Raw genomic sequence first — 21,601 nt, forward strand, 5'->3', positions numbered from 1 at the left:
GCCCTTCACAGAATTAGAGAGAGGACTTTGTGGACTCAGCATTTGGAAGGCCACAGGTTCTTCAACTCTAATCTCAGATCTGAAAGTCCCTCCTTTACATTAGGATCTCCCTGCTTCAGTCTAGGAACAGCAAAGGACCAGAACTGTATGATTACTCCACCTTAGCTTCGACAACGGTTAAACCCCTGGGTTCCCAAGAGACCAGTTTGCAGCTGAAGTCTGTTGTCTTTGGGTGAAGACAGCAGGCGATAAGGGCTATCGGGAGTGTAAGCAGGAAATAACATTCATTGTCCTGCTCCACATCTTGCTGATAAGCTGAAGAGCAGTGGTCAAGGGTCAGAGGCAACTTGTACCAAGCTGATCACACACTCTTATACTGACACACTTTGCTTTTCTATAATAGCCCTTTCCATATGTAGCCAAGGGCATTGTTAAGGGCTCAAGCCATGGGCGTTTTGCAGTGAAGCCCAGATCGTCTGCTACTTCCCCTCCGCTTTTTAAAAAACCTCCCCCCCCCCTAAATTGACTTAAAGGTGGCTGAGAACCCTGCAAAATGCAGACACCCAGCATCTTAACTGCCCAGAGTCATATACGCATTAGCATATGCAAACTTAATGGAAATCTGTGTCATAGGTCTGTACTTAGCAATCCCCCTGCATGTAGCGGTTGATAAACTAAAGCCTCTGATAAACTAAAGCCTCTGGTTCTAAGAATCTGCAAGGTTGTCTGCCTTGCAAGATGCAGGATATAGTCTCAAGCACTGAACGTCTGAAACTTGATCCTGAAAATGTCAGCTGTTCTGTGCACAGAGCACATTTCTGGGACATGTCGCATGATTGTAGAGAAATACCTGAAAACGTTTTGGTCGGTTCCTCTGAGACTGGGCACAGCTCCCAGGAATCGGGGACGAGGAAGCCATCACTCAGCACAGCTCTTAAGTGAGTGCTTCATCAGGCCACACCCTCCTTCCACTTATTGCTTTTAGGCTCTTTCCCCTAGTCTCTCCCGAGCACTTCTTCCCCTGCAAAAAAAAAAGGGGGGGGATGAAAAAGTATAAAATCTGCAAAGTTGTTTTCAACAAGCCGCAGTTCAAAATTATGCAAACTTTATGCAGACATGCATAATTGCCTCTTCAAAAAATTAACCGTGCAATTTTTGAACCTCTGACGACAACTCTAACAATGTCAGGATGAGGCGCGTAGCAGGGTGAAAATAAATACTGCCTGACATGTGTGTTTGCATTTAGTAAATCAACCTGTCTTCTCTGCCTTTTCTTTCTCGACTGAACGTGGGCGGGTTTCTCATCCAGCCCACACCTCCTTACATTTTGCTGTTCTGCTCTTATTTGCCAGTGAGACTATGGCTTCACTGTAGTCCTCATTTGGAGAATCTAGGGGGAGGGGGGGTCCTAGGTTGGTTGTTCAACTCAGAGCCCCTAAATCTCTCAGGCCTTGCGGCTATTTGTGAGGAAACTGGCACAATCCCTCAGAAATTCCTCCTAAGCAAATACCACTGAAGTGACTGAAAATAATGTAATATCCCAATTAGTTATTTTATTTGGTTGATTTGGAGTTTGGTGGTGGTGTTTTTTTAAAAAAGATTGCTTTTTGTTTAAAAATGCTCAAGGAGCCATATATAAAATAAAAGCAGCAACAAAGCAGCAAATACAAAGGACACTGTACACATCCCCTTCAGTTTGCTGGGCCCATTCCCAATGCATTATCCCTATTATTGGGGCAGGAACTAATTTCAGCTAAACATAGAAAGTGTACAGCAATGTTTGCTCTGTGTCCCAAAATTGCAGCTGTTTCAGGTTGAGTCTGAGTGTATTCATTGAGTTATCTAAGGATATTTTGCACTTAAAGTAGCGGCAGGGAACTTGTACCAGCCCTGCAATGTTGTTGGGCTGCAGTGCCCATCAATCCTAGCCAGCACAGTCAATGATGAGGGATGATGGGAGTTGTAATTCAGCGACATCTGAAGGGCAGCAAGTTCCCTATCCTTGAGCAGGTGCCTTATTTTGCAGTGTTGAGGCAACTCTTAGAAACTTCCAAGAAGATTCCATTGCTTTCCCTGTTGCCAAAGACCTGGTGCTGCTGAAGCAAGGGTTTGGAGTCCTGCTCAATTCTGTAGCCAGGTGTTGTTACAAAAACAAAAAAATGTAGTCACTCCCCTATCCCTTCCTCAAAGACGCTTCTCTTCTCTCACATTCACTTTGTTCTGCTGACTCCTGTTTAATCAGCTAGCTGTTCTAAACATGGCAGCATGGATTGTTCTCACATTCTGTGCATGAGAACCATGATTATCCAGCAAGGACACAGAGGCACTGTGCTTCTGGTTGTTATTGCATTTAGCGTTCGTGATTTCAATCCCTTTCTCCAGGACCAAATTGTCCCTGCAAGGTTCAGCGAGGTTCCCACGCAGTTTTATTAGCACAAGAAATCAGGTAAGCCTGATCTCTGTCCCCAAAGGCTCTTAGCTCAATCAAAAGGCTAGTGCAGGACAATTTTCTTTTTCCAGTTTGAGTTGAAATTTTGGATCTTTCGCAGTGGAGAGCCGCACCGATCATCAAGCTAACTGGGCCAAGTCTTATTATGAAGAAGTGAATGGTAGAGAGTCCAAAAGTGCACATTTGTTCCATGGCTTTAGCCCTCTTGCCGGGACCTCCTTGCAAACATTTTGCACAAATCTGAAATTGGGCAAAATTTTCAGAATTTTAATTGGCTTTATGAGTTTCAAACAATTGAGATTCTCCTTTGAAAATTTCCCTTTTTTGCTTATACTTCTTAAAATATCAACATGAAGCCTTGTTGATGACTTTTGGGTTCATCCACACTTATCTTTGCTCCTTGCTTTCTAAGGTTTCTAGGTCTATGTCTGAGCATGGTTTTGTGTGTGTGTCCCAAAGCTTTTCCGGGGGAAATTTGTGTTTTACTGCTAAATCAGAGCAAATGGCAATCCGAAGAAAACCCAATTGCTGTTTGGTCCGATTCAGCAGTAAAATGTGGGGGAAGCTCTCTCTCTCTCTCTCTCTCTCTCACACACACACACACACACCATGCTTGGACATGGACCTGGAGAGCCCAGATCTTTGCCTAGAGATGCAGAGCAAAGCTAAGTGTGTATGACCCCATAAAAGTAATAATGTTAAGTATCAGCTTAACCTTGAGCTCTTAAGAAGGTATGTACTGCCTGCTGTTATTGCACCTGCTGTCTTAATTACCCCACAAAGGAGATGGACTATGCCACCATTCCATGGTTGTGGTGCAAGACTTGCATTGGGTTCCAGGACAAAGCTTTGCATGACCCTCACAGGAACCTCAAATTGCTGTATTCCACCGTCATAGACAACAGCCAAGGAACTAAGGAGCTGTTTTCCCTGAGTCTCTTGCGTGTGCACACAATGAAAGGAAGCCGCTGATACTGACCCATTATTGTTGCTCCTGATACATTTGCAGTGTTTTAAGTCATGTGCATAAAAGCTCAAGTTTTTCGCAAACATAGCAAGGTGCCACATGGAAAGCTGTCTTTGTGGTATTTCTCATGTTTCCAGCCTGGCACCCAGCTCCAACCAGCTTTGAGTGGGTGACCCTTGGTAGTTTTCCAGAGAGTTGCCATCTTCCTTGGGATGATCAGTGTTTAGTGTGAAAAGCATGCAGTTTTTACCATTTTACTGCATGCAGTCTGGATGGCATTCCTTGATGTTTCATGATGCTTCTGTTTCAGGAATAATGCCTTTTCCCCCAACACGAGATGTGCTTGTTGTTGTTGTTTAGTCGTTTAGTCGTGTCCGACTCTTCGTGACCCCATGGACCAGAGCATGCCAGGCATTCCTGTCTTCCACTGCCTCCCGCAGTTTGGTCAGACCATCTCGTCCTCTGCCGTCCCCTTCTCCTTGTGCCCTCTATCTTTCCCAACATCAGGGTCTTTTCCAAGGAGTCTTCTCTTCTCATGAGGTGGCCAAAGTACTGGAGCCTCAGCTTCACGATGTGCTACCTTTGTATAATCTGAGAAAATCTGACTCTTATTTCTGGTAGCACTCCTGTTGCGGTTGCTCTGGAGAAGGCAGTCAGAGAATGCCTGTGGAGGATAATAAGCAATACCTTCCCTTTCACCAAGGCCATTTTGCACAAACACACACAAACACAAAATACTTTAGAGGCTGACATTCTTCCCACTACACCAGTCCAGGTCACATGTGATCATCTACCTCCCCCACTTTTTAAGTGGCAATTATCACATCACCAAGCTTACTCTCCTCTAGAAATCCCCCCCCGCACACCCTTCATGAAAAACAGAGAAATGCATTGTTTGCATTCATTTTGTTTTATTCTTTGAGGAATATGGACACCTCCTCTATGCTTCACCTCCTTCATCACCTCCTCTATGCTTACAGGAGCCCAGCAGCAGCATGGCTGTCCCTCTACAGCAAGGTGATCCCCCCCTGCCACCTATTCTGGGTGGATTACAGTACAGAGAGATCTCACTGGTCCCAATCTTTCAACTAGGATTTGCAAATTTATTGTCCAAACACAGATATTTTGGAGTAAGCCTGGATAAGCACTCCAAGTTTTTATTTCTGCAGAGCCTTGGTACTCTCTCTGTGTAATGGTTTAAAAATGCCCCTGTGAATTTAGTCTTGGATCTCTTCCCTTCTCCTGCATTTCACCAGACCACCCTGCGCAAAAGATTATGATGCCAGCTGAGAATTCAATCGCACAATGGCCCTAATTTTCTGGGAGGCAAAAGATGTTCTTTTCTAGCTGTTTCCAGTGGCAGTGTGGTAGTTCTCTGCATGCAGACATTTGCAGTAGATATGGTGCTCAGTGACTGCTGGAGAGGAACAGTATGTTCGGAAAAGGAGATGATGGAGGGGATCTCTCCTTCTGTAATGCCCCCCTCTCTTTGTTCTCTCTGTCAGAATGAAGAATAAACTTTGGTATTTTGAATTTGGCACAACGGAAACCTTTGCCGCCACCTGCAAGAAGCTCCACGACTATGTAGAGATTGAGGTGAGTTTCCAGGGATCCTCAAATTGCCGCTTCTACTGGAGACTGTTGTCCGGGTGATTGCAGTGCCTCTTTGTTGCCCAGGAGACTATCTGGGTAATTCTTAGTGCTGATACAAATTTCCCTTCCAGCCCCCCTTTCCATTAAGCTGATCCTACACCTGTCACACACAACCTGCTAGGAATACTCCTTAATGGGGTCTACTCTATGTAGCAGCTGTAACGTTGAAGAGTACCATGGAGCTCCTGCTGCCACCACCTTGAACCATTTCCAGGAGTTTTGACCTGGCAGGAATGATGTAGGAATCAGCTTTCAGAGTCGCTATAAATTCACTGCTTCCGGAGGAGTAACCATGTTAGTTGGTTGTGAAAAAACCGACGAAGGACCCGAAAAACTGATGGGTATATACTGTATTATGGCTTCACCATTCACAGACTAGACTGCAGTTCATCAGATGCCATGAGTGTTATAGCTATGAATTCAGAGGAAAGGGGGGAAATGTAAAAAGTCAGGTCAAGTGGCAATGAACTGTAAAAGGTAGAGTCGGTGACACTCCAAATTAAGAGTTATCCACACTTAGCTTTTGCCCCACACTTTCCAGGCACAAGTCCACACTTAGAAGCTCTGTGTCTAGGCATTTTGAAGGGGTTCCTTTTGCCCTGGAGCTTTCCCTGCAAAAAGCCACTCTTTAGTGCTTAATAGGTGCAAACGTCAATTTGGGGTTTCCATGGATTAACTTCAGTTTCAACTGAGCTTTAAAGAACAGATTTTCGTGGGGAAAGGTTGATTGGACATGCAGTTTTAAAGCATGCACTGTGCCTGGAAAGAACAGAGAAAAGAGAAAAGGTAAGTGTGGGTAAATCCTAAGTGGCCATTCACAATACGTAAGTGGCCATTTTGTGATAACACTTCCACTGTAGCATTTCTCAGCTAATTAACACTAATAGCAGGAAATAAACCCATTGTCCTTTCATGCTCAAAGCAGGTATGGATCAAATCCATTAGGCAACCATAAGCTTTGCAGGCAATTAAGACTTGCCCACAGTGGAGATCTTCCAAGACTTGAGATGCTGAGTCAAGGTACCTATTATTTAGCACCTGTTCTGCTCCCATGCTGGTTTCCTGATAATCTGTGTAATAGACAAGGGGAAAAAGGATTTATACAAGTGGCTAAATCCAAACTACAAAGGGATCTGGTTCCTGTATTTCCAAACAAGCCCTTGTACTATTAGTCAACACTGAGAGTATTTTTGATAGGCAAATAACATCAGCAACAGAGCTCCAAACTTGCTTGAACTTTTTTCCCCAGATTATAAGAAATAATAAAGACTGCAATGTTTAACCAATTTAATCAACTTGCATGTTAGATCAATAGATTAAAATGTTAATTGGCTAAAATGCTGCCACTGTTTAACTGGGTAGCAGAGTTGGGGGAGGGGTGTTCCCAACATACTATGAATATATAGTTAGATGCATATGAAAAATGCAGGTGTCGTCCCATTTTAAAAGAGGCATTCTCCCATACACAAAGGAATGCCTCTTCTATGTAATGTCTGCTATGATATGTAAGTGCATCATCTAAAAACAAGGAAAGCATGTTGCTGCATTCAGAAAGTGTTTGGCCCAAACACAAAACAAATGTGTTAATCAGCTAAAACTTTGATCTTATACATTTTGTTCAACCAGCCATACTAATAATTGAAGAACAGGTTTGTTTTACGCATTTTTTCTAAGTATTATGGCAGAAGTTTCAAAACATCTTGTAGCACCTTAAAGGCTTGGCCATTTATGATGGCATAAGGAAAGTGACGGGAAAATGCACTGGAAGGAGTGGAACAACACTTGCTTGACTCAGTGCCATAGAACCTCTCGACAAGCAAATCAGAATGAATGTTCAGTCTGAAGCCGATGGTGTCTAACCTCCCTGCACACTTTGTGCGAGCAAATCAAGATGAATGCTCAAATAAATAGGTTGTCAGGAAATGACCAGATTAAAAGAAAGTCTGGTGCATTCTTTTAGTCTCCACTGTACTTCTGAATGCAATGAAGAGGGGAGGCTAAGAAGCAGGTCCATTTTGCCTCTTTCTTCCAAACATGGATCCACAGCCCAGGAGGAAGTCGAGAGGAAAGTTCCCAGGAAAGCTTTGCCTAAGGACCATTATCGGAGGGCTACTTCCTCCCCCCCTCCCCCCGGGGTTTGTGACTTCCACAACCTTCCTGAAAACAATCCCCATCTTATTGCTAATTGGAGCTGTAATCCTGCTTCAGGCTCACAGTTACAGATATGAGCAAGACTTTGGATTAAAACACATTCAGATCCAGCTAACAATAAATATCCTGTTGCCCTTCATTGTTCAATGTGTAAAGAGAAGCTTTCTTTTTCTGCAAACAGCCAGAAGTTCAGTCCAGCCTATCCTTTAGTGACATTGCCATCCACTGCTGGGTGTACGGGGGCAGTTTCTGAGGAAGCTCCTCAGATACCAAAGGCAGCAGTTGTGTGAAAAGAAAACAGCCATAGACACTAAGCAGCATTTTAAAAGTGCATACACATCACTGAGGGATCCTCCTTCAAGTGTACTTGTTGGTCCCAGCATCTGGGCTCTTGCCATCTCTGAAGTCAGTTGGAGGAGAGCAGAATTTAGCCTCTTCCCCTCCTCCTTACAGCTGTACTTCAGAGCTTGGCTGGAAGTGTGTGTGTGTGTGTATACACCCCGTGTTTGCATACAGCGATCTTTGGGCTAGATGGAAACAGCCTTTAATTAGAGAGGAGTGTGAACAGCTTGCCAGGGGTTGCTAAGAGCCCTGTCATTTTACTCTCTCTTTTTCTTTTCTTTTCTTTTTTTACACAGTTTGTATTGGGGCTTTGGGGAGGTGTGTGTTTTCTGTAAACTTCCTCCTTTCCCCATCAGTGGATAAATGAACCTTTCATTAGTTATTCATTAAAGCTAGAATGCAGAAACGTCAGCTGGCACAAAAACCTTGCCCTGGCGATGGAGTGTTTTGCAAATGACTCCCCCTGTCCAACACAACAGAAGATGGCCTCCTGTCAAAAGCTATGCTCAGAACTAGGTTGCGTGGCAGTGCTTTTAAAGGCAACAGGGACGCGCCACCTGTTTTGAAGTCTTGCCCCATGATCCTCAGAGGAAGGGCTGTAGATCACTGGTGGAGCAGCTGCTGGAGTACATGCTGAAGGTCCCAGGTGTAGACAAATTCATGGAGGAAAAGGCTATCCATGGCTGCTAGTCAGAATGATCAGAGACAGCACTGGGAAACAGCAGCAGGAGAGCACAGCTGCACTCATGTCCTGCCTCTGGGCTTCCCAGAGGCACCTTGTTCACCAGTGTTGGAAGAAGGATGCCGACTAGATAACCCACTAGGGTTCTTTTTGCATCCTTCCCTCCACCGTTGTGTACATAGCCCTGTCTGTTCTAGCCTTGCTAATATTCTAGTATTGTTTGCAGAGCGGGGAGGTGCCAGCCTAGATTAACTCTGTGTATATGTGCAGCTTTTGGGAATGCAGTGCACTGGGTGAGGCAAAGGTGAGGGCGTGGGTGGCGCTGTGGTCTAAACCACTGAGCCTCTTGGGCTTGCCAATCGGAAGGTCGGCGGTTTGAATCCTCGCGACGGGGTGAGCTCCTGTTGCTTGGTCCCAGCTCCTGCCAACCTACCAGTTTGAAAGCACGCCAGTGCAAGTAGAAAAATAGGTATCGCTGTGGCTAGGATTGCCATACATTTGGAATTTCCCAGACACATCCGGAATAGAAGAAGAAGAAGAGTTTGGATTTGATATCCCGCTTTATCACTACCCTAAGGAGTCTGAAAGCGGCTAACATTCTCCTTTCCCTTCCTACCCCACAACAAACACTCTGTGAGGTGAGTGAGACTGAGAGACTTCAAAGAAGTGTGACTAGCCCAAGGTCACCCAGCAGCTGCATGTGGAGGAGCGGGGAAGCAAACCCAGTTCACCAGATTACGAGACTACCGCTCTTAACCACTACACCACACTGGCTGTAGTCGGTACTGTACTGTAGTCGGAAGCTGTGTCCAGGCAGAAATCAGTAAAATGTCTGGGAAAATATGGACATATGGCAACTTTGGGCAAAACTAAAAAAAAAGCAGCTCATCAATTTTGCCCCCCCCCCAAAAAAAAAGCTCAACCATTTTTGTGTGTGGAGTTTCACTGTGGCAGGAAGGTAAATGGCATTTCTGTGCGCTCTGGCACTCGTCACAGTGTTCCATTGCGCCAGAAGCAGTTTAGTCATGCTGGCCACATGACCCAGAAAGCTGTCTGTGGACAAAAGCCGGCTCCCTCGGCCTAAAAGCAAAGATGAGCACCACACCCCATAGTCGAATTCGACTGGACTTAATAGTCCAGAGGTCCTTTCCCTTTTACTTTACTACACTGGGTGAGCATATCCAGATCATCTCAAAAACCCCATGTGGACATGCCCTACTGCTGATTGCTGGATGTTGTTGCCCTTTTCCTTCTCCCTCAATTTTTCACTCTACAACTCCCTTTTTCCCTTTCAGCCTGGTAGGGGCTTTATAATAAGCATGCTTTTTATAAAGCACAAAACTTATGTGCAGTTGGACCTGAGCCATCCCCAACGCATCAAGTGTCTGGGTCCCACTCATCTGGACACTTCTCCTGACCTTCCCTTCTGGTAATTGTATCTCTGATCCGTTTAGTAACAGGGTGCAAAAAAACAAACAAAAAAAAACCCCTGCAGGATTCCACAGCTTCCCTAGGGAACTTTTCCCCCATTGTCCAACATTACTTAAAATTTAGGGAGGGGTGCTTTACTGGTTTGGTTTTTAAGTGAACGCTACTATTACCTCCTACGTCCTGCACACCCAGTACATCTATAAAATAAGTGCAGCCGAAAATAGCATTTGCCTTTCTTTTCCAGGCATTGACTGCTGAGATTGTATTCCGTTTGTGAATCACTACAACTCCTAGGTCCTTCTCGTCTGTGCTGGATCCTAGCAGGTTTATCCTCCAGTGGTGGCTGGTGACTATTGGGTGGAAGACAGGGAGCCCAACATTAGGCAGAGTCAGAGCCAATCGCAAGGCTGAGCCAACTAATTCTAGTTTTTGTCGCCATCCTTCTCCTTTCTGAGTTCTAAAAAGGGCAACACTGAGGCTTAAGGCTCATCCACACCGAGAGGTTTTGCCTTTGCCCTTCCACTTTCACCCAGCAAACTTTTTAGCACTAAATTGAAGCCAGTATCAATTCAGAGAAAACCCAGTTGACGTTTGCTCTGATTCAGCGGTAAACAGCAGGTTTTCCCAGGAGGAAAGTGGCAAGGAAAGCGGAAATGTGGGTGAGATCTAAGGGGAGGAAGCAAGCAGGTCATGCCACTCTCTGGACTGGTTGTAAGTAAGAAGGACAGAAGTTGGGGGGAGACTGAGGTTGGTGGGGCAGTAAACCCCCTTGCCCAAATACTGTTACCCTCACATTTGGGATATGTATGCTATGTACATTGCCATTTACTTTCATGCTGTTTTATGTAGCTTAACGATCATTTTGAATCATTATAAGAAAGATAGGCACATTTAATGACCTCATCTGAGCCCTAAAACTAGTGAGACAGCAACCCAGGTCAGAAGTTGTACTAATTCAGGACTTCCGGGTTAGCGCCATCGACAATGGCGGAATTCCTCTGACTCAGAGGAACCCGCTCCGTGAAAATCGGGTCTTGCCGCCGCGGCGAAGGCGGAGACCCCTTAAAAATCCCAGGCGGAGGAAGCCTGGGAACGTGGGATTCGGCTGACACCAGGAGCGCCTCCCCTACTCACAGGGAAACCCCTTTTTCGGGGATCCGAAGCGACGTGGGGTGAGCAGCACGGTGTCTTGAATCGACCGCTATTCTTACGGAGTGAAGCCGCACAGCCGTTGCCGGAGAGCGCTGACTTTTTCCTGTGGAAAATTGGACTCTAAACAAGTACCCGTGAGTAGAACGGAAAATTGGATTAAGAAATACTTTAATTTGGCATTGAAGCGGGAAGGTCTAAACAGGAAGTCCGCCTTCCGCTTTTTGTATATAGACTGAAGCAAAAATTGTGCAAGCCAAAGTCTGGAGAGTTGTATATAAAGACCTAAATTTCCTTCATTTTTAACCATCAAAACCCCTCTTGGAAGCAGGGGGAAAGAGAGGGAATTTTGATTGTTTAAGCCTGCGGAGAGAGAGTAAAGAAAGATAAATTTCCACCGTCTCAAACCTGGGAACGGGGTGTCAGAGACAGAAACTTTTGGGGAAGCCCATCAACTGTGAATGGAATGTTTTTTGACAGATAGTTAAAGAAGAGAAATAAATTGATTCCAAAGTTACCTTTTGCACTTAAAAGAAACAAAATTTGAAAAATGAAAGTAACTTTCTTTTGCTGGACTTGCCTTCAAAAGATGGATACAAATGGAAATTGTTCCCTCTAGAGGGAGCTTGTTAAATTGTTGCTGGAGTCGATCTGGGGATTTCACAGCTGTGGAGATTAGGATCGTGAGACCAGACTCTGACCTTGAACAAAAATGGATATAGAAGAAGTTTTGGTGCTTGCTTTTTGCAAGACAAACGCTTTGCTGGAGCAGATGCATGAGAAGATGAATCTGATGACTGTTGCAGTTCAAAATTTTGGACAAACAGTGAATACTTATATAGAAACCACTCAGGACCCAACCCAGGAACCTGTTTTGACAGGGCAAGTGCAAATGCAGAAGACAATGGAGGAGGTTGCTGCTGAACCTCAAGCAACACAAATGGATAGAACCGAGGCTCTGCAGGAGCATAAGCCGCTGTTTTTGAAGATTGAACCTGGAGTGGGCCAGGGGGGGTCTGGAGTTGTGGGGGTCCTTAATTTTGGAGGGACTTTGAAACATGCATTTAAATATTTTCTGGACTACCCGGTTGACTGTGGGGAATGGGACTGTGGGGAATGGGCTGATCTGCTGAGGAGAGACGGAGATATTTTTGGGTTGGAGTTTCCCCGAGACCTACTCCTTAATGAGAAAGGAAAGAAATTAAGAAAGAGACCAACCAAAGACAAGGCAAAGTGCTGGTATAAACAAGAAGAACTGCAGAAGGGACGTGGAAAAGACTTACGAGCCTCGGACATAAGGCTACCAGGTTGATGGACTAGATGGAAAGGACAGTAAGGCCTGACATAACCCGAGACCAGGAAGAAGGGACATTGGATGAAGATTGGAAGAAAGTTTTAAAAATTCATTTTGGGAATTAGGGTAAAATTTATTTTTGGGAATTAGGAAAAATGGTGGAATGAAATTATTTGGCTTTAGTTGAAATGATATTAGGAGGTATGTATAAATAAGTATTAAGTTCTAGGATTTAAGGTATTTTATCGTAAGATAAGGTTAAAATAAATTAAGGTAAATTGAATGACAGAATATTTTGAAAGATGAAAAGGATTTGCTGAGTTAATTGATAGGTTAGACTGTTAAGACAAATTATCCAATAAAAACTGAGAAAGATGGAAAGAATTTGCTGAAACAAATAATTAAATTAGAATACAAAAATGGAGGTGTGAGGAGGTCGATGAAACAAGTAAATGAAAGACAAAGAGATGGAATATTGGATGTGTGTTTTATTTTTATTTTATTTTTTTATTATTGTTATTGCTGTATTTTTCTTTCTATTTTTACTTTTTTTCTTTTTTCTATCTATTTTTTATATATTGTAATGTATATGTTGTTAATTTTTTTGCTGTTTGCTTTCTGTTTCTTTTTTTTGTAATCTCTAAATTCTTAATAAATATCATTTTTTTAAAAAAACAGAAGTTGTACTAATTCAAAAGACCAGCAGCTCTTTAGGCACCAGGATTCCTATCACCTGGTATCAAAACAACTCACTCTTCAATCACAGCACTGACTCTTTGGGTAAAAGCAGCGAAGGGTAGAAGCAGCCAGGCAGGTTTATCTCACAGAAATATGTTAGAAGGGTATCTGCACATTTTGCTTCCTAGCTTTCTTTCGGGATGGTGTGATAATTAATTTTCAAATGAAAATCTGGAGACCCTGCTGGCATGGGCCCATTACATCAGTACCCAGTTGTCAAAATTTTCTGACATATTCCAGTGGCCTCCTAACAGTTTTAAGAATTGCCAAATAATATTGCCCATCACCAGACTTCTGAATTAATCAAGAACACATGTTACTGCTTAAAATGGCAGACTTAGTACTTACACCTGGGCAGACGTGGATACCTTTTGTTTCAAAGTTCATCCTCCTAAAATGCTAAAAAAAAAAAAATTATCAGTTTCAAAACTTCCTAAATTCTGATTTGCTTAAACTTGCAAAATCATGCTTAAGGAAAGCAGGACTTCCATTTCTTTAGAAACCATGTTAGTAAGTGGGGAGACTTTAAGCTGAGCATTTAGGGGGAAATTAACTTTCAGAACAAGGAGGCAATAAAATACTTCATAAAGAGGCATTCCAGGCTCGAGAAGGGCAGATATTGAGGAACAGTATATAGGAAGCCTGAGAAGTTGCCCTTTCCAGCTGCAGTGAGGTATGGAAGATGCCCTACCGCGCCGCTCCATCCCATCTTTAGAATTGGTACCTTTGATTCTTCTTTGGGGTTGCATCTCTGTGAGCCAGCTGGCCTAGGGGAAAAAATACAAAGCTGTCTTTCAATTGAATGGTTGTCTTTGACTATTTTGTTTAACACAATGCAAAAAGGGATTCATGGCTGAGAATTGAAGTCAGATGTGGAATATACAAACAGCAAATCTTGCCAGAAGTTTTTGGGGCAATATGCAGTGAGCAGTGCCCAGCTGGTGCTTGGCCTTAGCCCCAGAACCTGTTTTCTGTCCCATGGCTGAGTCATGGGACATGGGAAGTAATAAAGACAATAACACTTTTGATGATGTGCAAAGTAACCATCACTCACCCAAACGATCACAATAGGGTCTGCAAGAAAAGATTCCAGGCCTGTTATAACCTCCACACAGGCTAACACTTGTCACGGTGTGATATATGTTCTGAGACAGAAAAAGACTATTGATTACATAGAGGGATTCTACTTACCTAGCCAAATTATTTGAGCCTTTTGCAGATTCTGTACTGATGTACATCAGTGAAATGGGAAAGATACCTAGATGTAATGCTTATGGAAATAGATAGCCCTCATTTCCCACTCTCAGGGCTGCAAAGTGTTAATCTGGTGGCATGAAAGCAACAGTTTGCCCTCCCTCTGGCTCCAGGCATCTGTCATGAGCACAGTGAAATGACAGTTTTGTTTTGGAAATTGGCATCAGTTACGGTATAGACTCCTGGAAATAAAGTTGGTTTTTCCCCCAGCTGCAAATGTCTACTTCCAGTCTCTCTGCCAACAGCCTGTCAGCTGCCCCTTCTCAAAGAGGCCATTGTACCACACTGGCACAGAGACAGAGCACGGTTAAAGAGGGAAACATTCTCCCTGCCCATTGGATGCTCGTTCCTCTGCTGTGTGAATATATGGCATCTGTATCACGTTCTGTGGCCTGCCAGACCTTTGCTTACCCAGCAGCACAGAGAAGGTTCAATCATAATATTCCCGTGAAAAACAACAGAACCAAGTTTAACTGTTGGCAATCATTGTTCCTTCTGAATTGAAGCAGCGACCCTACTGCTGTTTATCTACCTTGTATTTAGACCTGCTTTTTTAAACATAGCTTTCTGTTGATGTCTGGGTCTGTTGCTCCTGTGATGGCTAGCATTTCTTGAGTCAATTAAAAAAAACTGTTCAAGCCTCCCTCCCCTTTTATAAAAGGTGATGCAAGTACTGTATATTTTGCTCAATTTTTTGAGGGTATTGTAGGGTCATTCGTCCCTGGAAGTATCCTTTAAGGCTATGTTGGGAGAGGGTATCTGGAAGCAAATGTGTTGGTGATTTGCCACTTTAACTGTCACAACTTTAAGTGAGGTGAGTTTATCTGTTGTTGAAAGCATTTTAGTTACCTTATCAGAATAATTTTGCCATCAGGCTTTGCAACTTCACTAGCAGAAGCCATACGAAGGAGTATCTTTCATGCATTTTGCAACAGATGCACCAGCTGCACACCCAGGCTCTTGCTGCCGTTATCTTTGCATAATCTTCAAAAATAATTTCTGTAGGTATCTTACATGGGGCAGCCTTGTAATGTTGCCCATAAGGCTTTTGCAGGTTCAGAATGCTGGGCCTTGCCTCCATGCAGGAAAGGGGAAGGGAGAACATATTCAGCCTGTTTTATGTCAACTGTACTTGGTTCATGTTTGTTTCTGGGCCCAATTCAAGCTACTGGTTCTCTCCCTTGAAATCCCGCATGGCCTTTATCTTCAGAGAATGCCTCTCTTTACATCTGCACACATACACCTCTCCACTTGTTCTAATCTTTCAGCAAGGCCCCATGCAGGATAGGTCCTTTCAGTAAATGCACAAAAACAGCTGTAAAAAAAAGTGTGCCGAGTCGTTTTCCTAGCGCCCTTGAGATTTTGGAGTGCACTTCTAAGTCATCGCTCAGCTTTCGTCGGGAGGGGGAATTCAATGCCTTTCTGTTTCAGAAAGCTTTCCACAGTCTTAGAATGATACTCTTGATTGTACATTAATGCTGTGATGTGTTTTGATAAAGGTGGTGTTTTATTGGCTCCTTGGCAGTTGGAAGTCACCTTGGATTTTTTTGGAAAGTGGGATAGAAGTGTTTAAATAAATACATAACAATGCAGTGCATTGATGCAGGGCATTTTACGCCTCACAATAGCTTCCTTTATGTTGTCTCCCACCATTACCTGCCAGTGTGATGGAACAGTTTTGGATCTGAGTAGCACTTCACTGGAAGGTATCGCAGTCCTCAACATTCCCAGCATGTATGGCGGCTCCAATCTCTGGGGGGAGACCAAGAAACAACGCAGCTATAACCGGATGAGCAAGAAGGTACCTGAAAAGTTACAATCTTCAGTGGTTACTGATGCCAAGGAGCTCAAGTTTTGTGTTCAAGGTAAGGGCATTTATTGTTATGATTGCAATAGGATGAGTGGATGGGTAGCTACGGACATTTTAAGAGCTGGACTTCTGCAACTGCTGCTGCCCCATGTGTAATCCATACTCAAAAAACTTGCCAGTTTTGAAGGGCCAAAAAGATGTGTTGTGGCTCTCAGCTCAGTGAAAGTGATGGGCACGCAGTGCTTTTTTCTTTAAAAATGTTTAGGGGTACTCTCATTTTCCTACTCATGTTGAAATACTGCCCCTCAATGAGGCCAAACTTAAGATTCACCCCTGCGTCCCCCCAGAAAAAAAGCACTGTGGGCATGTATGCATATGCGCTGAGATTTTGCAAGCAACAGTAATGGGTTGAGAACTAGCAATAACAGAAATTACCAGAACACATCACCTCTGTAATGCAAAGCCGATACAAAAGGGCACAATCCCTCTCTATTACAATAAATGGGAGCTGTGCCGTAATCCCTGCCAGTGTAGAATTTGATGGAGGATTGCACTGCTAAACTTTAGTTATGCCCTTATCAAGTGTGTTTACAAACTCCAGTTCTGCTGCCTCTGACTCTTCTTTGTCCTTTGAATAGAGTATAACAACCAACCTGTAAAAGTGAATGTATGCACTTTTTGCATCTAGTTTGTGTAATTTGCATGTCTCCATACTACCATCCAACTATATAACATTTTCAAATTAGAAAAGGTCAGGTCCCTGCTCCCTAGGGGCTTACAATATTGAAACTGACACCAGGTAGACCACAAAGGAAGGGGAGGGAGAAATAAAGGCGGGGTAAAATTGATTTGTGTTCATTTTGTGTTGTTCACTTATATCACAGCATCCCCATTTAACCTGTCAGCACTCTAAACTAGCAAAAGGGCAGTTCTGGCACATGGTGGCATACATAACATTAGGGTATGTTGGATGAATGAGTCCTTGATGCTTTGACTTGATGTCATGAAAGTTGGTGATGATATTGCTGAAGCAGGTGAAGAAACAGAAGAAGCATCCAAGTTTGTTGCAGTGCTGGGATCCCTGGTCTGTATAACTCTGCTGAGATGCCCAGTCTGCCGCTTGGAGCTGGCAGCTCTTCTGGCAGAGCTCTCGTGCCTCTAATAGTTGATTGACATGAAGCTTTATTCTTTTTATTGCTATGATGCCATGTGGAGAAGATATTTACCTGCCACAAGGGAGACTTGGCACACCCAGAATAAGCTGGCAATTCTAGCGCTGCAGGAGCTGCTTTTCCAGTTTAGTGGGCAAGGATAGGGCTTCTCTTCCCTCAGGGACTTCAGCTGATACAGATAAAGATAACTGATCTGGTTTGTGTCGTTTTTTTCCCCCTTTCTAGCCTAGTAGTTCCTCTCTTGCAAAACTTGGCTCACTTATGCTAATTACCACTTGCTTTGTTTAGGAAACCTTCATGAAATTTACGTAACACTTCCTATGAAATTAGAGCAAAAGCATGTTACAAGACGGGTAGGTAAGATCCCAGAATGATAAGGAAGGAGGTTTTGTTTTGCCTCTCATGGCTCAGTAGATGTTGCTGCATGCAGGATGGTAGCTGTCACCACAGGAGCTCCCACAGCAGACGCCTTATAGGTCATCAAGACAGGCGCATTGTGTCACTGTTCACTAGATTTGCTAGGCCCAAACCACACATGACAGTGGCAAGCCAAAAACCAGGTCTGAACGGATCAAGTCTAAAGTGGGAGGTGGGATTTAAAGTTCCCAAAAGGAACTGAGAAGAGAGCTGGGTTCAAGTGGCTGCCAGTGGCGTAGCGTGGGTTGTCAGCACCCGGGGCAAGGCAAGTAATTTGCGCCCCCTAACCCGTGGATTTGCGCCCCCTAACCCGTGGATTTGCGCCCCCTAACCCATGGATTTGCCCTAACCCCAGATGTTGCGCCCGGTGCGGCCCGCCCCCCCTGCACCCCCCACGCTACGCCACTGGTGGCTGCAGGTGACATTTGGGGTTAGTGGCAAGATCAACAGGGTTTACAGTTCAATGAAAAAAACAGCAAAAGCACTATGATTTACAACTATAAGAAAAGTATTGCATATTACATATGTAGCTGGGCTTTACGTGTATAGCCACACAAAAACTCTCTCCCCCACACTGGACCAGGCCCCTGCAAAACTGTCTCTCTCGTTCTCCCCAACCCATCATTTGCCCACACACAAACTCTCTCTCTCAAACTCTTCCTCCTGGCACCACCCCAGTCCTCTGCTCGCATCCCATGATAATTCTTGTTCTTGGCTCTCTTCCTCCCACTGGACACACCCTCTGCCCACGAAGTTTGGAGGAGGAGGAGCTTGAATACATGAAAAAGGTGTCCTGTCTGAAATCTAAACAGGACAGGAGACACTTTCCTCCAAAAGAACGATCACATTTTTCTAGGGACGGGCAGAAATCTGAGACCAGAGACATTTCCAGTCCTAACAGGAGGTGGAGTTTATTGGAATCCAGTCAAGATCAAGCACTGAGGATCAGTTTTCAAAACTGAGTAGCAAGTGGGAGGGTAGAGCTACAACTTCACATCAACCAAGCTCAGCAGCAACTATAGGTACAAATATAGAAGGGAAGTGGGCAGTGCAATCTTAAGCATGCCTCCTCAGAAGTATTCTCCATAGAGTTCAATAGACTTCCAGGTCAGTGTTGTCGTATAGGACTGTGGCCATAGTTACTTATTTTTTGCTCTCATGTTGAGAGCTAGCCTGGCACTCCTCCTCAGGTCCCAATTGCCTTCCAAGATTGCTTAGTAAGGCAGAGGCTGAAAAGGGTGGCGTGAGGCCAGCTAGAGCTTGTGGACGTGGCAGGGCACACCTGATAATTAGCCAGCCCTCCTAGTGACAGTCTACCATGCAGCATTCAAAGAGCCGTAATTAACAGATCTAAATAATCTTTTAATGTAAGCAACACGGCTGGCTTCCAGCTGTGAGTATGAGGATGTCTCTTGAGAAAGGGCACAACAGGGCACGGACAAAGAGGGAAAGATGCAATAAGAATAAGGATACAGTAAATTGACTGTCTAGTCCAGGGGTAGGCAACCTAAGGCCCAGGAGCCGGATGTGGCCCAATCGCTTTCCCAATCCGGCCCACGGACGGTCTGGGAATCAGCGTATTTTTACATGAGTAGGACGTGTGCTTTTATCTAAAATGCATCTCTGGGTTATTTGTGGGGCACAGGAATTCGTTCATTTCCCCCCCCCAAAAAAAATATATATATATATAGTCCAGCCCACCACATGGTCTGAGGGATGGTGGACTGGCCCACGGCTGAAAAAGGTTGCTGACCCCTGGTCTAGTCCTCCCCACCCCCCACGATGGAACCTGTTCCAAAAACACAATCACCATTTCTGCTAAAGAAACAGTCAGGTGCAGCTTGACTTGTTTGGATGAATCATTTCAATCTGCTAGTCTTATAAGCAACTTTTCTGCAGCATGCTTCATCTCTGCTGTCAGTACACAGTGCTCCAGATTGCCCCACTTAATCTGTGGGTGGATGGGTGGATCTTGCTCCTGGACTAAGATTGAGCTAAATCAGCTGAAATATACTTGGAGTCCTGTAGTGATTTCATGCTCTTTATTGTAGCTTGTAAAACAGTGATTGAATTGCCCCCCAAACCTCAGGCTTTTATATACATTATTTGCACAATGAGTCCCATCTGATTGGCTGATTCTGCTTCCCTCCTGGAGCCTGATTGGTCTTTTCCTGCAGGCCAATCAGTTGTTGCATTCTACGATCCTACCAGCCTAATAGGCTGGTTAACTTCTTCCTGGAGCCTGATTGGTCTTTTCCTGCAAGCCGATCAGTTGTTGCATTCTAGGATCCTACATGCCTATTGTTCTAGGATCCAAGCTTAGTACATAACATCAGGAGTAGCCAATGTGGTATCTTCTGCATACTGCTGAACTACAGCTCCCATCTCTCTACACCATTAGCCATACTGGTTGGGGCTGATGGGAAGTGGAGTCCAACAAGATTCCCCCCGCCCCCATGTTTTTAGTCATTCCTCCCTATCATCAACATAAATGCATGGATTTCAGGATGAGGGAGTTAGTTACTCACGCCACACTTTAAAATCAGCATTTTCCACGGGGCAGTTATTTTTATGTTTGTCTTTAACCTGAATTTCATTAGAGGTTGCATATTTAATTTCCTTCTACCCATGCTGGTCTCCTCTGAGTCTGAGTCTTTACAGAAAATGGATCTTGTAGGTTAATTAAATATTAAAGGGCTTCAGCTAATAATGATGCTGGCGCAGCAGGGCAGGGCTGAGCTGCTGGAAATGAAAAGGAGGCTCGGATTCATGGACCCACAACCACCGGTTTCTCTGAAATGCTCTTTTGGTGAGAGTGCCTGGCTGAAAATAAGAAAAAGACCTATCTATGTACACGTGGGAGAAAGCGGAAAGCATTGGGAAGGAGCCTGGCATAGCAGGTGTTATTTAGGCATGGCAGAATGACTAAGAGGATGCTTTAATACAGCTACAATACAAGCAAAGGAAAGGAAGTTACAGAGGTGGGGAAACAACGCTCTCTCCAGAATATTCCATGGTGACTAATGCAAGATAATTTTCTGAGCGAAGAGGACTGAAGCAGAATCAGAGGCAGCAAGGTCTGCAGACGTTTGCTGCACAACCCTCAAAGCAAGCCTTTGGGCATCTCCCTCATTTGGAAGAGTAGATGGCACCTTTTCAAATTACTTTTTCAAACTGGAGGTAATTGTTTGAAGACTGCAACTTTAAGAGCACTAAAGCAGAAGCTGGCAACTGAAGGCCTGCAGGCCATATTCAGCCCACCTGGCTTTCCCTCCTACGCAAGTTTTTCCACTTCTTCACCTCCTGGAATGATTGGTTCACAAGTGAGCTGGCACACAGCAGCCTTGTGAGCTTCCATGCTGCCTTTACAAAGCATGCACAGGTAATAATGGATAACTAACCTAAAAACAAGCACCATCCAGCATATCAGGGTAAGGTTTTCAGGGTTGATTCTGAGGAATGTCAATTATTGCTTTTTGGAACAGCTACTTCTGCAGTACATAAAAACACAGATTATTTATAAACTAGGCTTGAGTCACACAAAGGAATTGGTTTAACAATGCAGCTTTGCATGATCTGCTATCAGTCTGATCTTCAGACTGTCAGCAAACACCTCCTTCTTGCCCAAATTAGCATGTTACGGCAGAGCCCTTTGAGGTTTGAGGTGCAAGTAGCTCCGATCCACAGCTTAATTACGTTTCTTGTGTCCTGGAAGAAGAAGAAGAAAGAACCACACCAGAGAAAAACACTCTTGACTGTGTAGACTGTGCCATATTTCAGAGATGGAACATATTAGTCCAATGGGCTCCACTGAGCAAAGGAAGGAAATTAAGGCTGTGGGATAGTCTGAGGCCACCGACGCCAATTTCTCGAGGCCTTTCAAGCCAGGCCTAGCTTTGGAGAATTAAAAATGCTGGTTTGCGGCAATGCAGAAGGAAATGACTCTTACTATTAGGACTGCAGGTGCATCCTTGGCATGGACAAATGGTTGGGTGTGAATTAGGCAAAAGCCTCCAGTTTGCTCCGCTTTCACATTTGTTTCTCCTTGTTTGCTATTCATTGTTAATCTAGGGCATGCTTTTTTCCCTGCAC

The 21,601-nt window shown here is 44.2% G+C and overlaps 1 protein-coding gene across 1 annotated transcript in view; it reads left to right on the forward strand.

Moving 5' to 3' along the window:
* DGKG (diacylglycerol kinase gamma) overlaps positions 1 to 21,601 on the forward strand; it is a 121,147-nt gene that overhangs the window by 84,483 nt on the left and 15,063 nt on the right. The window contains 2 exon segments of the mRNA XM_083616262.1: positions 4,922 to 5,012; positions 15,774 to 15,975. Coding sequence (XP_083472388.1) covers positions 4,922 to 5,012; positions 15,774 to 15,975 — 293 coding nt within the window.

This window comes from Podarcis filfolensis (assembly GCF_964270895.1).
Source record: "Podarcis filfolensis genome assembly, chromosome: 5".
NCBI lineage: Eukaryota > Metazoa > Chordata > Lepidosauria > Squamata > Lacertidae > Podarcis > Podarcis filfolensis.